Source organism: Chionomys nivalis, chromosome 1, assembly GCF_950005125.1.
Source record: "Chionomys nivalis chromosome 1, mChiNiv1.1, whole genome shotgun sequence".
NCBI lineage: Eukaryota > Metazoa > Chordata > Mammalia > Rodentia > Cricetidae > Chionomys > Chionomys nivalis.
In genome coordinates, this window is record NC_080086.1 from 125,847,390 (window position 1) to 125,864,473 (window position 17,084).

A 17,084-nucleotide genomic window follows, 5' to 3' on the forward strand; every position below is an offset into this window, starting at 1 on the left:
TCTGTAGTCTTTGAAAGGTTTGAAGAATGCCTATCCATCTGAAATAAATCTCTGCACCTCTAGAAAATCTAATATGTGTCTCACTGTCATGAAAAGTCCTAAGTTATTAAAACATTTAAAATGCCATATTCTGTAGTCTTTGAAAGATTGAAGAATGCCTATCTATATATCTAGAAAATCTAAATAACATGACTACAAGCTTGACTATTATAGATGATTATCTATTAACCTATATTTCTTAATTATACATTAGATTTTTAAATGAACTACACAATAAGACAGATTCAAACATAAAAGACCTCTAAATGAGACACGGTGTTTAAAAAATGTGTGTGGGCTTGGGAGAGAGAAGATAAAGAGTATAGGATAAATGGTTTATAAAAAAAAGCCTTTAAAGAGATAGAGTAAAGTCATAGATTAAAGGAGTAAAGATAATAAAATAAATATTAAAAAGTAATAGAGCAAGAAAAATAAGCTACATAAAGATGGAAAATTCACAAAGAGTCTCAATTATGTGAATTACTGTATTTTCTTTGAATTTTCTGACTGTGAAGAAGCTAAGTACAGAGAGACATTTCATTGTATGGGCTGCTAAACTAAATCAACATATATGTTTTAAAGGTTTCTTGACTTCAAAGTTTGAGTCTAAGGATATGTTGCTTTAGAAAAGAGGTTCTTCTTTTGTTTTCAAAGAGGATGAGAACCTGTGCAATACTTCCAGAATAATGTGGCTTGATGGACCAAGAGCCCCTGAAAGGTCACCTTGAACACCATTCTTTTATATTGCATTTTTTTAACTCTGTAAAGCTGTGTTACTTTGCCTGCCTAAAACACCTGATTGATCTAATAAAGAGCTGAACAGCCAATAGCTGGGCAGAAGGGAGAAATATGTGAGGCTGCCAGGCAGAGAGAATAAATAGGAGGAGAAAGAAGAGGGAGGAGTGAGAAAAGGAGGAGAGAAGGATGCCAAGGGCCAGCCACCTAGCCATGAAGTAAGAAGGAAAGAAAGATGTATAGAATAAAGAAAGGTAAACACTCAGAGGCAAAACTTAGTTTAAGAGAGATGGATAATTTAATTTAGAAAAGCTGGCTAGAAACAACCCATGGAATTCATAAGTAAAAAGAAAGGCTGGGAATTCATAAGTAAAAATAAGTCTCCATGTATGTATTTGGGAACAGGGTGGTGGGCCCCAAAAGAGTAAACAAACAAAACAAAAAACTAGCTACAGTATACTAACAGTTTTTTCCCACACTGAGGCTCTCATCTCCATACTGTTTGCCTTCAGTCAGTGGGTACATGTCTTAAAGCATATTTATCATCAGGAATGACTTTTCTTGCCATTTATTTGGTGAGGAATAGTTCTGACCCATAATGAGCAATAAAAGAATGCAAAACTGTTGTGCTGATTATTAAAATGAAAGCTTGGTAGAGACCATCAGCCAGCCTTAAGCAATTCTGAAAAAAGTCATGGAAAAATAAAGATTATTAGATGATTACCCATCTTCTCACAGTTTAATATACTAAATCACATGTGTCAAAAAGTGCTCATTTGGGTTGTGGATGGTGTGTGTGTGTGTGGGGAGAGAGGAGAGAGAGAGAGAGAGAGAGAGAGAGAGAGAGAGAGAGAGAGAGAGAGAGAGAGCGCAAGTGCATTTATAGATGTCAGAGGACAACGTGTGGGGGAGTAACTTCCCACACAGGGTCTCTATCTCTCCTGCTGTGCTGAGTGCTCCAGGCTTCTGGCCTACCAGGTTCTTGGCAATTCTCCTGTGTCAGACTCCCATCTGTATAATTTGTGTGTGGATCAAACTCTGGTCACCAGGCTTGTGCTTTTATCCTCTCCTTGGCCCTGTGGTGATTGTTGTAAGGTGATTTTATGTCCACAACTATCTATTACTTGTATTGTGTGTACTCTCCATAGTACTAGATGCTGAATATTCATTAGTGAACCTGATGAGCTATCCTCTTGGGTCTTGTCATTGGGTATGGAAGGTAAAATTAAACAAGGGACAGAACCTCAATTTCACCCAAGTAGAATGTTGAAAGTTCTAGCTGGTTCTGGGCAGGCATCCCACATAAACTGAGTATTTTATCACCACCATAGCCACTCCCTCCTACTCCCATTTCTGCATTTCATTGCAATCCATAGTGTATGCAAAAATAGTGAAATTACAGTTAGGTAACTGGATCTCCAAAAGATATTAATAGCCAACATGGTGCATGAGGCTGGGAACAAAAGGTTGAAAAGCCTTGATTTTTGGACAACAATCAATCTGTATTTATAGGCTAGTCCAAATTCTTTAGTACAAACCCATACTCTAATTACTTCACTTTCTGTTTATAGGTTCAGGGACAAGTTCATCCTACCCTCGAGTCTAATGATGATGCTCTTCAGTATGTTGAAGAATTAATTTTGCAATTATTAAACATGCTGTGCCAAGCTCAGCCCCGGAGTGCTTCAGATGTGGAGGTATGATAAATGACACCTTTTGTCCTGTAGGCTATATGTATTTCTAGCTTGCATGTTTGTTGTAATGGCAGTGAAGGAGAAAAGCATTAGCTCTTCAGGTTACTCATGGATGTCTTTAAACTTTGTTCTGGGTATGTGATAGCTTATCTGTGTCTTAGCTGTGAAACTTTAAGATCTGACTTTTCGGTTTAAATGGACAACTTGTTACTAGAATCTTTTCTTTCTTGAGACAAAGCTCTTTCTATAGTTAGTCCTGGCTTCCCAGGAGCTCGCTGTGTAAATCAGAATGGTCTTGAACTCACAGAGATGTTCATACTTTTAAGAGTAGAACATGTGCCAAGTTTTCATCCCAAAAACATTTCCTTTAAATTTCAGAAAGTTAAAGGATTGATAATAAAGTGTCTGAAAACACCTCAGGGAGAATAGCAGGAAAGATTGGGATCAGAGAAAGATGAACTTATAACTGCACTGGTAACAGTTACAAAGCAAATGTGAGTATGTGCTGACAGACAGAGCTGAAGGTTCCCAAGGTGTGGATTTAAAAAATTATGGTGCCAAACATTGCTGTTCTGCAAGCCTTTAATACCAGCACTTGGGAGGTAAAGGCAAGATTGGATCAGGTTTCCAAATCAACTTTAACTGTATAGGGAGTTCAAGGCTAGCCTGGGCTATGTGAGACCCGTCTCAAAAGCAAAGCAAAAGAGTCCAGGAGAGTGTTCTAGTTATTGTTATCCTTAACTCCTACAAGTCACAGGACTTTAGATGAGTGTGGAAGATTGCTGTTTCAAAAAAAGCAGCTAATGGAACTGTCTAGGAACATTGAGGATTAGGGGTGTATCTTATTGGCTAGGATACATGAAGCCTCAAATTCCGTCTCCAGCGTTGGCCCCACACCCCCCAAAAAGAAAGGGGGAAAACAGGTTTGAAATGTAGAAAAGATCATGTACTGTGTGATTCTTATTTTTTAACTCATTTACAGTAGGTTCTTTGTGGTGGTTTTGTTGTGTTTGAGACAGGATCACGTGTAGCCCAGTTTGGCCTTAAATTCAACTTGCCGTATAGTCAAGAACATTTCTTAATCCTTCTGCCTCCACCTCCCATTTGCTGGGATTTCAAGAGTTCCCTGTTAGGCATTGCTGATTTCTTCCCATTTCCATTTAATTTTAAAGACAGATTTTTTTTTTATTCATAATTTCTCTTAAATACCTATTTCTGTTGTTTCATAGGGATCTTGAGTAGCACTGCTTGCCTGATTATATCACATCAACAATTTCAGTTGGGTTTTCTATTTGATCCTTGCTTGTGCTTCCATGGTTTGGCAGAATCCAGACTTAATGTCTAGTGTATTAGAAAGGACTTACAAATGTCACCTTGCTTATTATTCTGATGTTGGTTTATTCTAGGAATCTGATGACATTGCAAACACAAATCAGATCTTTCTGTCATGTTTATGTAACCTTGTTTGTCTCATTTCATCTTTAATCTATAAACTAGGAACAGAAAACCATATGAAATTCTAATGTGTAGGCTTTAGGACTGGAGATAGTTTTGTGCAAGAATATGTAAGAATATGGCAATAAGAAATGTCGGTCACTTATGTAATAAGCTTTATCATTTATTTTTCAGACATTTGTTTTTATTATATTAAACTGTATGTATGTGAGTTTCGCCAGGCTATAAGGGTTTTCTATGGCGTTTTCATGCATATGTCATTTATACTTGTTATCACCTTCTCCTCCGTTCCGTCCCTCCTGTCCCCTTTTTGCTGATTCCCCGTCCCCTCCCCCAATAATTATCTCTTCGACTTTCGTGTCTTATGTTTCATGTTGTTTCTCTGGTTTGAGGTTTCGAAGTGCTAGGAGTCCCATGCTGGTGAAGAGCTGCAGCCTCATGATAGAACTCTTACCCAGGAGGCAGAAGGCCCTGGTACAGTCCAAAGCACAGTGCCAGAGTGACTAGAGGAGGAGAGAGCTAGGGGGAGCAAGGGGTGCTTTGTGTTTTGGATGTTCTTTTGTTATCCTTTCCCTTTCACTTCCTGCCACCCCTCCTAGTCTCTTGCTCTGCCACCATTTTGGACCTTTGTATTACCTTTATCAAATAAGGATAGCAGGCAGGGTTCCACTAGGCAGTTCAAGAGCTTCGCTACTTTTATTTTTTAACTACAAGAATTCTTTTACTTCTGATTAAACTACGTCTAATGTAATTAAAATATGCAGTTTTAAAGACTGGCACCTGAACACTCTTGCACATAGATGAAGAGAGGATTAGATAACTGTGTGCAAACCTGCTCCCAGGATGTCCTAAATGTACTGTGTACCTTCCTCACACCTAGCTCTACAGTGTCCGTGTAATGCACTTACTGCTAAAACTTCTATTCAGGTTTGTATTGGGGCAATGTTCAAGTCCATCTAGTTGTTTCCGCATGTCTAGTTGAATAGTGAGACTTTGTGAAAGGCTTTGTAATACTGACCTCTACTGGCTATAACTGAGGTGTACTGCAAGTGGGTTTTAAACACTGGAAGAGGGAGCACTTTTTGCTAATAGTAAATTACCTTAAAATAGGGGGTTTAGCTATTATGACAGGCTATTCTTTAACTTTCAGTCATATCATATTTTAACCGTATAACTTGGAGATGATAAATTTGAAGTAGTTTGCTAAAAGATGGAACCGTGCTTTGCTGTTACTGATACAAATCACTTAGCTTCGTGACTTGTGGACAGTTTTGATAGAAATATTCTCACATGAGGGTTGGAGAAAGAAACATCTCTGAGGTTTTAATTGAAAATGCTACTGGCATTTATGATTGGGATTAAAGTAAAAATACAAGTACCTAAGAATTTATTGAGCTTGCGATGATGGTACATGCTATTAATCCCAGCAGATGGAGGCAGAGGCAGGCGTTTTCGGAGAGGTTGAGGTCAGCCTGGTCTATAGAGCGAGTTCCAGGACAGCCAGAACTATACAGAGAAACCCTGTCTTGCCTTGCAACCCTCCACCCTCCCCTGGAGGCCAAAAGTATCGGGAGTTGTATTTGCTAAATTAGTTTAAGTCTCCTTCCTTGAAACTGTAAGAGTGATGTTTAAAGTGACGGGTCAGTCTTGCCATCAGTGTCAGTGAAGGTAGAATTCAGGGTGTGATTTCCCGGGTAATTAAAGTGTGTCCAGTCCCTTAGTCACATAATTATGAAACTAATACATTGACAACCACAGGATTTCTAAAATTATGTTTACAATATAAATTAGGTGAAAAGCTCAGCTTTGTGAATTTTTATTTAAAAGAAAAATTTAAGTGACGAACTCTGTTTCACTTGTCTGTTGTTTAGTTGCTGTTTTCCTATTTTTTAAGGAACGTGTTCAAAAAAGTTTCCCTCATCCAATTGATAAATGGGCAATAGCTGATGCCCAATCAGCTATTGAAAAGAAGAAGAGAAGAAACCCTTTATCTCTGCCAGCAGAAAGAATTCATCATTTGTTAAGGGTAAGCTGAAATCCTGCCGTCTTGCCTTTAAAAGGCAAACTAATTGAATAAGAAAATCGTTGTAAGTTTTCTAGGAATTCATGTTGTGGCATGGGTACTATGATAATGAATATAGATTGGGCAGCGTGGTTTAATGTAATTTCAGACCAATAGTAATAAATAAAGTTATATTGTGGATTTTGTTTACCTCAGAGGTTGCTAGAAAATAGAATTTGTAAAATTTCTTGTCCTTGCTGCTCAGACGTAAGTGTCCCATAAAGCTTTTCAGATCTGTTAGATCTGTGCAGAAGCTGCAGTGAAACTGCAGCAGGCAACTGTTGTCACGGACAGAAATCCCAAATATTACTTACATGAGCTGGTTCTACTTAGATTTAAGTTAATCACTTTAATCTTCCCAGAACTGACAGAAAAGTGCCGAGAATACTAATAATGCTAATTTTGTTTCTTACTGTGACAAATTCACAAACACACACACACATACACACACACACACCTTAGTACAATATTTAAAACCTTAGTAAAAGTTATTCTGTTTTTTTCCCCTTTGAAACAGGGTCTTACTTTATTACTCAGGTTGGCCTTGACCTAGGATTTGTAATTCTCCTGCTTCTGCCTCCCAAGTACTGGGATTAAAGATGTGCATTGTTATACCCAACTGACTTTTATTTTCTCCTCTTGTTTAGAATTCATCTTTCTTGAGGAAATTAGTCCCACAAAAGAACATACTCTCTATTAAGTTCAATAATAGGACTATTTAACGTGCTCAGTAGCATATAGTTTTTTTTTTCCATAGAAAGCCAACAATGTGCCATAAGGCTCCTTGGGGAGCCCAGGTTTCTTGGGAAACTATTGAGGTATAAGACTAATAGCTATTCCTGGATGCCAATATTATAGACACTTTTGTTTCCTAAGAAAAAGATTCTGTGTAGCTTCTTGTGTGCATTCCTACTTGGTAACAGAGACCATTTGCTTCTGACTCTAAATCTAGAAGTTCCTGCTTAGGATAGCATTACCTACCTAGTAACGTGCCTGCTGAAGTAGTGTGCACGACGAGGAACAATTCTGCTTCCTTTTCTTAGATTTTTAAAAGTGTGTATGTGTGTATTCTTTATATATATATATATGTATGTATGTATATGTATATATACATATATATATATATATATAGCTTTGTATCTTTATTTCTCATGATTGAACCAGTGAAACTTAAATTATTAAATGTTGGTTATGACAGCTTCAGTAAAAGTTAAGTCAAGTCGTGTTTTTTTTTTTTTTTTCCTAGACAGGGTTTCTCTGTAGCTTTGGAGCCTGTCCTGGAACTAGCTCTTGTAGACCAGGCTGGCCTCAAACTCACAGAGATCCGCCTGCCTCTGCCTCCCGAGTGCTGAGATTAAAGGCATGCGCCACCACTGCCCAGTCAAGTCGTGCACTTTTATTAAGTTTATTGTATATTAAGTTTACTGTATATGGTGTTTAAACATACTTTCTTTTTAATTTTTCAGGAGGTCTTGGGTTATAAAATTGACCACCAGGTTTCTGTTTACATAGTAGCAGTATTAGAATATATTTCTGCAGATATTTTAAAATTGGTGGGGAATTATGTAAGAAATATACGACATTATGAAATCACAAAACAAGACATTAAAGTGGCAATGTGTGCTGATAAGGTAAGAGCTCTGTGTTTTATTCATAAATTTTACTTATGATTTATCAGATGCTAATGTCTTCTTCAGAAAGAATTGGCCACTGCATTATGTGTTGGGAGGATTTTCAGTAATCTAATAACATGCATCCAGGTTGTTACTGTGTAGGAATAAGGTAGAGATGTATGACACCTGAATGCCTTTCTGATGGCATTCTGTTTGGGCTTTCCTCATGCTCGAACCATCTCATTACCCAATCTATTTATGTCTTAGTGTTTGTTCTTATAGAGTAATCTAGAATGAAATAAGTGACCTGGTCTGAAGTATTACAAGTGTTTTCATATTTTTAAATGCATAAGTACTTGGTTTTTATGATTAAAATTTTGAAACTGAAATACAAAATGTTTGCTACTTTGTTTTAAATATGTATGTGTGTATACTTTCATGAGTTTATGTATACAGTGTACATGCGGGGACTCAGAGAAGCCAAAACAGGGCGTCAGATCCCTGAACTTGAAATTATAGTCAGTTCTGAAATGCCTGACATGGCGGCTGGAAACTGAAAATGCAGTCTGTGTTCTTCTTAACCGAGCCATTTATCCAGTCCTTCTGCTTGCTGCTTCTTAATCATATAAATAAAATATCTTTATGTATCTATTATGTGCTCACACAGAAATGAGATATAGAGAAACATGTTAAAAGGGCTGGGATGTAGTCTGGTAGAGTGCTTGCCTAGAGTGTGTACTGCCTAGAGTGTGTACTGCCTAGAGTGTGTACTGCCTAGAGTGTGTACTGCCCTGGGTTCGACTCCAGCACTGCATAAGCAGCACATGGTGTGCAAGCTTGTCATCTCAGCACTCAGATGTGGAGGCAGAAGGATCAAAACTGATGCTACCTTAGCCTCGTAGTGAGCTTATGACTAGCTTCAGTTATATGAGACTATGTCTCTAAGGCTTAAAAATATTAAACGAAACAAAACAACAAGATTCCAGAGGTATTTATATGGTAGCCTAAGGTAAAATATATTGTAGTGACTTGAGTACTTAAGTAGTCCACAGGAATGGGAAGGATGAGTTTCAACAAGAGTAATAATTGTAAACTTTTTGAATAATTTTTTTAAATGTAAATGGGTATTTTACCTGCATGTATGTCTGTCACCATGCTCATGCCTAGTCTCTAAGGAGGCCAGAAGAGGGCATCAGATCTCTGGAACTGGAATTAAGGAAGACTGTGAGCCCCCATGTGTGAGCTGGGAATAGAGCCCAGGTCCTTTGGAAGAGCATCAATTGCTCTTAACCACTGAACCATCTCTTCTCTCCAGCCCATTTCAAAGAATCCTTAGGGAGAGTTTGTCCTCCAGTTTCCACACACACACACACATTATGTATATGCTCTCATGAATGGAAAACTATTCTAGGGCATTTACCTTCAATTAGACTAGATAATTATTTTACACTTTTGTTTTATATCTCCCACTACATAGGTATTGATGGATATGTTTCATCAAGATGTAGAAGACATAAATATTTTATCTTTAACTGATGAAGAGCCTTCCACCTCAGGAGAACAAACTTATTATGATTTGGTAAAAGCATTCATGGCAGAAATTCGACAATATATAAGAGAATTAAATCTAATTATAAAAGTTTTTCGAGAACCCTTTGTCTCTAATTCTAAATTGTTTTCATCTTATGTAAGTATATTTTATGCTATTTTTGCATGTGTTGTTAAATTTCACTTCAAATTTGAACTTACATAATTCGTAACTTCTAATTTAACATTTTTTTTTAAGTTGTGGAACTTAAATTCATGGTCAGAAATCAAGTACTATAGCAGTTTCAAGAGATTAAACAAATTGAAAGACAAAATCTAAAATAGACTAATTAAATAAGTGAAAATGAATTCACATAATAATACATTTATTTCAAGGAATAAAACTTTGTTAGGTGGAAGATATTTTTGATTCAATTGATTCATTTGAGTCATTTAACTGATCCTTATCAACAGCAGCTGTATTGTTGGACACCATATTTAGATGAGCAAGAAATAGCTCTTGTCTCTAAACAGTCAAGGCAAAGCTGTAGACAAAAAATGCCCTCAAGTGTGATGAGCGTCACAGCAGCCCTGTAACAGTGGTACTAGTCTCAGGATAGTGTCCATACTAATCTCACTAACCAAGAATGGCCACAGAGCCTGGTGACTGATGGCAGTAGTGCTCCCCAGGAGTGGGCTCTGGAGCTCAAGGTACAGCAATGAGTGACTATTAAACAATAACAGGAGCAGAAGTACAGCCCAGTGGCCAAGCACTTGTCTGATATGTATATGAGACTCTGGGTTCAGTTCCCACCACTACAAAAATTAAATAAAGAATTAGATTCTATAAGTTTATAAATATGCTAAGCACTATTTATTGAATTAGTTTAAATGTATGAAGTACATGACATTTAAGTTGTTTCATTAAATTTACTTTTAAAAAAAGAGTAAAGGAGAGACAATATCTTAGACAAAAATCAACAAACAAAACTTGCTGAATGGTGTTCAGTATTAACATTAATTAACAGAGAAATACAAATCAAACAGTGAGATATTTCTACATATGTATTAGAAGGACTTGGTTTTTTTTTAAGCATCAGATACTGAGAAGAACGTGGAGTGACTACTTACACGTTTGTAAATTTTCCATGTCACCCTATGAAAGGTGAAGACATAGGACAATTATGATTTACCCTTAGAGTAGACAGCTACTCTCCAGGCATAAGGAATGAAGTACTTATGCATACACCCCAATAACTGAATCTCAAGAACATGAGCAGAGAAGCTGGACACACAAGATGGGTTTCCACTTACCAAATGTTCTGGAAAAGATAACTGTCTAGCAATGGAAAGGAGAACACTCATTTTCTGGCAGTGAGGATTGTGGGAGTTAATACAGATAAAACATAAGAGAACTTTTAAAAAATATGCTTTGATTTTATTTTATATGTGATTGTTTTCCTGTGGCAGCCAGGAGAGGACATTGGATCTCCTGGGGCTGGAATTATAAGCCCTGTGGTTTCTGGGAATCAAACCAGTGCTCTTAACTGCTGAGCCATCTTTCTAGCCCCATAAAAAACTTTTTAAGACAAAATGTGGGTAGTGACTAGAATGAGGTTACAATCTCACCAAAAATACATTTAAAGAAGGGATCTCTTACTGTATACAAACCATTTCTCAAAATTAATTTGACCTAAATAAAAATCACTGATAAAATAGTAATCAGTAAATTTTAACAGACCAGTATAAAATTATATGGTCTTAGAGACTGTATTACAATTAATGTATATGAAATGATGAGTTTATTAATGCCAGGGTGGTACATGTCATCTGTTTGCATGGAATGTTTAGAGAGTAGAACTGTGGCTGTAGGGACTGTAAGTAAAACAGTGGGAAAGACATTCTGTCAGTACATCTTATACTGTACTTACATGGTCCACACATAGGAAGATAAGACTTACTTAAAATATACTTTTTGTGAGATCTTGTACATTTATTTCTCCATATTTAATCCTGTCATTGTCAAGACAGAAAATACTTTCCTGCCTTAGACAGTTTCCTTAAGTCCCATGCACAGTACCCTCAGCATCCTCTCTCAGAAAACCAATTATTTTATGATATGTTAATTAAGTCTCAATAGAAAAGCTACACAGACACTACACAGAAGACAAAAAAAAAATCACAGTTTGTTGAATAGACTATTAAAATTTTCCGTCATTTTCCCATTATATGTCTGGATAAAATTATGTATCTGGATAAAGCCATAGTTTTCTTCATGCCCTTCAACCAGAATTTGGATCACAACAAATGTAATGCAGAGACACACAACTAGACCCTGTTGCTCTCTGCTGAACTATTGGGGATCTTTGCATATCAAGATGTTCTAAAGCAAAACGATTGACAGAGATGTGTATTTCTTAACTATATATCACAAAAAGGAATTTTGAAGTGTTTTTATTGTGAGTCATTAAAATTCCTCAGTATATTAAACTTTGGTTATAATATTTTATTTACTAAAAAGATATCTTATTATACAACATGACTGAATTAATATTTCTTTCCCTTTTCTCCACAGGATGTAGAAAACATATTTAGTCGTATAGTAGATATACATGAACTTAGTGTAAAGTTACTGGGCCATATAGAAGACACTGTAGAGATGACAGATGAAGGCAGTCCCCACCCATTAGTAGGAAGCTGTTTTGAAGACTTAGCAGAGGTAAGTATGTCATTATAGAACAAAAGAAAGTCCGTTTATAAGTCTACATTTACACTAAAAATAGGTTTATAATTCCTATTTCCAGTTCAGGTCACAGGTAATTAACTTATAAATGCATTTTTGCTCTTTTCCCATAGAGTCATTGTCAACATCTATTGTGATCAAACACAGAAATGTTGTCTTTCCCAGATTCACAGAGGAGCAGCACTGCAGCCAGTCCTAGTGCCCCACTGCCTAATACAAAATGACAGAGAAGGAACACAATAAGACAGAGTTGTCTGCTGGGCAGTGGTGCACTTGGGAGGCAGAGGCAGGTGGATCTCTGTGATTCACAGCCAGCATAGACTTCAGAGTGAGTTCTAGGACAGCCAGGGCTACACAGAGAAACCCTGTCTCAAAAAACAACAATGAGAAGAGTTGTTCTTATTTGTAGTCATTATTTAGCAAATACAAGAAAACAACACTAAAAAAAAATTAGGTAAGTTCACAGTAGTGGCTTAGAGGAAAGATGAGCATTTCGGTGCTGTGACAGTCATCAGAATATAGAGCCTTAAAGGCAAAATCTGCCATGTGTTAGAAGATACTCAGTAAGAAAGTAGGGAAGGCAAGATGGCTCCACTCATAAAGCACTGTGCAGACTCCACAGCCTGAGCTTGGTCCATGGGTGAGGTCCAGACTAACAGTTCAATCACTAGAACTATGGTAGAATGAGAACTGACTCCCAAAAGTCCTCTGACCTGCACACACCTATACACACATACAGGTACACAGTGATGATGACCCACATGTACACAATGATGATGATGACACACCTGTACACACATACATGTACACAATAATGATGATAAAAAGCCTAAAAGTATATAAGACCTTTGTTAAGAAAAATTGTAAAATATTTAGATTCATATAGGATGTATGAGTAAATGGGAATATATTATGCTATGTTTATGGATGGAAAAACTCAGTATTTCATTAAAGTTAACAGTCAGTGTACAGCAAGTTGTCTTTAGTGTCTAAGAATGAGTGTGAAGCCTGGGTTATGTTGCAAGTTCTAGGGTAGTTTGTGTAGTAGGTACACAATGAGAATCCTGTTTTGAATTTCTCACCCACCACTTACCACCCATGCCCATGTCAGAAAAAAAAGAAACAAAATTAATTTAGAGGAACAGCAGACCAAGGAAACTCTCTATCACATATGTAGATTTATTGAATAGTAGTATCAGAGTATAGTGTTGCTACCAATATAGACAGACAGTGGAACAGAATGGAATTACAGAGTCTTGGCATTAACCAGTAGAGAGAGAAAAATTAATAATTAAAAAATTAGGAGTTGAACGAAGATGTAAGGAAGCAGGATAGCTAGGAGCATTCCCTGTCACGTCACACCTCATAGTGACCAGAGCTCCAGCTGGAAGGGATTTCAGACCTGGTGTTCTGTTGAATCTTAAGTAGTTTAAAAACCAACACTAAAGGTAATTCATACCTTTTAGTCATTTGTCTTATTCTTTACTGCTACTACATCCTTCCACTTGTCTCTTTTAGAATTAGCTTTTATAGAAATGAACACTTGTCAGAATCTGGAATTCTACGTGTGTGTTTCATTCACATGTATTAGAGGTTAGAGGACACTTTATGTGAGTCAGTTGTATCCTTCTATTTTGAACTAAAGTCATCAGGCTTGTCGATAGGCATCTTTACTCACTGAGCTATCTCTGTCACTCCTAACTTTATATTAAGTGGAATAGGGCACTGGATTGAGATGGGAAAGGTCCTATTTCTCTTGCTAAAATCAATAAACCTACTCTATATTTCCTCAGGGTTCATCAGTACTTTTATAGACCTAGCTACGAGACTTGCTTATTGATGACTGGTAATATTAATAATGATGTTTTGATTTTACAGTTTGGATTGTTAGTTTTGTGAAAACTACAATAGACTTTTAGATGATAGAAGCTTCTAATTTACAAAGTAGGAAAGTAAAATCCAATACCAAAAAAATTTTTTTTAGATTTATTTATTTTATGTATTTTGCCTGCATATATGATTTTGTGCCACATATGTTCCTGGTGCCCCCAGAAGCCAGAAGAAGGCATGAGATATCCTGAAACTAGAATTCTGGGTCATTGTAAGCCACTGTGAGGGTGCCTGAGTCCTCCGCAAGAGCAACAAGTGTTCTTAACTGCTAAGCCATTTCTCTAGGCCAACACCTTTAAATCTGAGAAAATAAATATCTAATATCAGGGTCTTAAATGCTCATGTCTTACTTAGTCATACCCATCTGTTAAGCTGTGCTGTTTTCTAGAACCAAGTCTGCCCACTCTTAGGACAGAGAAGTATCTTAGTGTACATTGATCCTATTACTTAGAAGAAAAAAAGTGTGTGTTCTTTTACTTGAGAATATTAGAGTTATTCTGTTAAATTATAATAACCACTCAATTTTCATTTGGAATCTTTAAAAGAAATATTATGTTTGTGTAGATTGGTTCATAATTTAATTTTTTATATTTTGGGTGGCGTGTCATTTATATTTTACCTTGGAGATAGATTTTTTACACTTACTTTATTGTCTTTATTTTTAAGGAACTAGCATTTGATCCATATGAATCATACGCTCGGGATATTTTACGACCTGGATTCCATGACCGTTTCCTTAGTCAGTTATCAAAGCCTGGGGCAGCACTTTATTTGCAGGTAGAGTGACTATTAAATCAAATTTCACAATGTCAGAAAATTAAACTCTTAAAAAAAGTTAACTTTCTTCCTTTTTTAGTCAATAGGCGAGGGCTTCAAAGAAGCAGTCCAGTATGTCCTGCCCCGGCTGCTGCTCGCTCCCGTGTACCACTGTCTGCATTACTTTGAGCTTCTGAAGGTAAGGAAGCTCTCACTGGTATTTACAAAGCAGTCAGCTGTCATTTTTTGCCACTTTATTAGAAAATTATTATCTGAGTGTCCATATCCATTAGTGTATATTCATTTTCTTTGTCCAGCTGAGAAGCAGTTTTAAGCAAATCTGCAGAAGTAAGTAAACAACCTGTTTTTTCTGACTTTACTACTGAACTGTAAAGCAATTTTATCTTTAATCAAATTTTATCTTTAATCATGTGGCCTTTTTGCTTAGATGGGTAAGATTCTTTGAAAACAACCGTGTATGCATCCAAGACTCCATTTGAGGACCTCAGTAGTTGCAGGGACTCTTTATCAGGGACCCAATATAAAAATAAGACTAAAATAATACTTAGTTAAATAGATTTTCATAGTTCAGCTTTGCAATTATATCTGTTAAACTCACTATTGTTACTATTTTAGAAACAGTGAATTTGTATACTAGTAAAAATTGTCCAATTGAGCATAATTAAAATATTAAGAAGTAATGAAATTCTAAAGGATTGAGTAGCCACATAAAACTTTAAAGTTTATTAATTTATAAATAGAAGTAAGAAGCTTTGATGAGGATTTGAAAGGTTATAAAATTGAGCAGCTTGATAAGAAAAATTAAGGGCTAGCAAGATGAAACTGTGGCTGACACTTGTCACACAACCTGGCAAGTAGAATTCAATCCCAGAGCTCACAGAAAGGAGGAAAGAGAACAGTGCCACAAAGTTGTCCCTGACCTCCATGTACACAGATACCCATACATGTACACACACACACATGCACGCGCGCACACATGTGCACTCACATGGCAACTTAAAGGGTAGAAAGTGGCTTAGCACGTGACACTCTTCTAGAGGTCCTGGGTATAGTTTCTAGCGCCCACGCTGGACAGCTAACAAACCACCTGTGGCTACAGCTTCAAGGAGGTCCAGTGCCGCCTTCTTCCAGCCTCTGTGGGTACATGCACACACATAGCATATACTCACAGGCACACAAACATACACAGAATTCAAAATAGCTTTTTTTTTTTTTTTTTTTTTGGTTTTTCTAGACAGGGTTTCTCTGTAGCTTTGGTGCCCATCCCGGAACTAGCTCTTGTAGACCAGGCTGGCCTCGAACTCCCAGAGATCCGCCTGCCTCTGCCTCCCGAGTGCTGGGATTAAAGGCGTGCGTCACCACCGCCTGGCTCAAAATAGCTTTTAAAGAAAAGAGGTAGTTGGGTGTAGTTGTTCTTACCTGTAAACCCAGCACTTGAAGCTGTTGTGAGCTACTGTGGGCATCAGAGTTCAACTTTATCTCAAAAAAATCATAAAGGCCAGTGAGATTGTGCTTGCCACCAAGCCTAATTACTTGAATTTGACTCCTGGGACCCACATGGTGGAAGGAGAGAACTGACTTCTGCAAGTTGCCCTCTTAGCTACCTCCATACCTGCACACACTCTAAAGAAATAATTTATTTTTTAAATAAGAATGCTATTTAAATTTATCTGGGTATAGTGGGTCAAACCTACAGTATGAGCATTTGAGAGACTAAGGCAAGTGGATTACTATGAATTTGAGGCCAGGCAAGGCTACATAGCGAATCTAGGCCAGTCTAGGCCAGTATGAGCCCCTGTCTTGAGAAGTAGGGGGATGATTTTCATTATACCTCTAATTAAGATTTCCAAAAATTATAGCTATGGTAATCACATTTTAAGAACACCCTTTAGGATTTAATATTTTTCTACTCATTTGAGAATGTATATCCCTAAATCATATTACGACTTAAGTTTACATTGCAAAGTGAACAGTATATGGGTAGTGCAAGGAAAGAAAATTGACCGACAGGCTGGTCATTTGTTCCACTCTGGATTCTTTTCAGCATTGATGTACTGCTTGTATTCTTATTTATTCTGCATGTGTATACATAAGTAAATGCACTTGTGTGCACACACTGTCCATGAGGCCAGAGGACAACTTAGTATTCTAATTTTTTCTCTTTGGGGAATTGTTGTTACTCTGAACTGTCCATCTATACTTGGTAAAGAACTGACTGCATGAGATCAGGGCAGATGGAGGCACCAAATGCTAAGATTTGAGGGGCAGTTGGAACCTAGCCATGATGAGTTTGTATGCTGAGTACGTTTTGGGATTTTGTAGTTGTTGAAGTCTTTCTGTCCACAAACTGTGTGGCTAGAGAAAAATCACTTGACTTTTTTGAGCCCTGGTTTCCTTTTTATAGAGTGCTTATTTCACTAGGTAGCACCATCAACTTAAAACATTGCAAAGGTTACTTCATGTAGACACTAGGGTGTTTTCATCACTAGAGATGTTTCTTACTGTCCGTGACACTTTCCCTCACCACATCTCCCACTGTCGTCTTGCCT

General features: G+C 37.1%; 1 protein-coding gene across 3 annotated transcripts in view; it reads left to right on the forward strand.

Moving 5' to 3' along the window:
- Sos1 (SOS Ras/Rac guanine nucleotide exchange factor 1) overlaps positions 1–17,084 on the forward strand; it is an 86,964-nt gene that overhangs the window by 24,448 nt on the left and 45,432 nt on the right. For all 3 annotated transcript variants that reach the window (XM_057792479.1, XM_057792487.1, XM_057792497.1), the window contains exons 2-8: positions 2,346–2,471; positions 5,818–5,949; positions 7,452–7,616; positions 9,076–9,285; positions 11,701–11,844; positions 14,425–14,535; positions 14,615–14,713. In XM_057792479.1, coding sequence (XP_057648462.1) covers positions 2,346–2,471; positions 5,818–5,949; positions 7,452–7,616; positions 9,076–9,285; positions 11,701–11,844; positions 14,425–14,535; positions 14,615–14,713 — 987 coding nt within the window. The remainder of the gene's footprint in view (positions 1–2,345; positions 2,472–5,817; positions 5,950–7,451; positions 7,617–9,075; positions 9,286–11,700; positions 11,845–14,424; positions 14,536–14,614; positions 14,714–17,084) is intronic.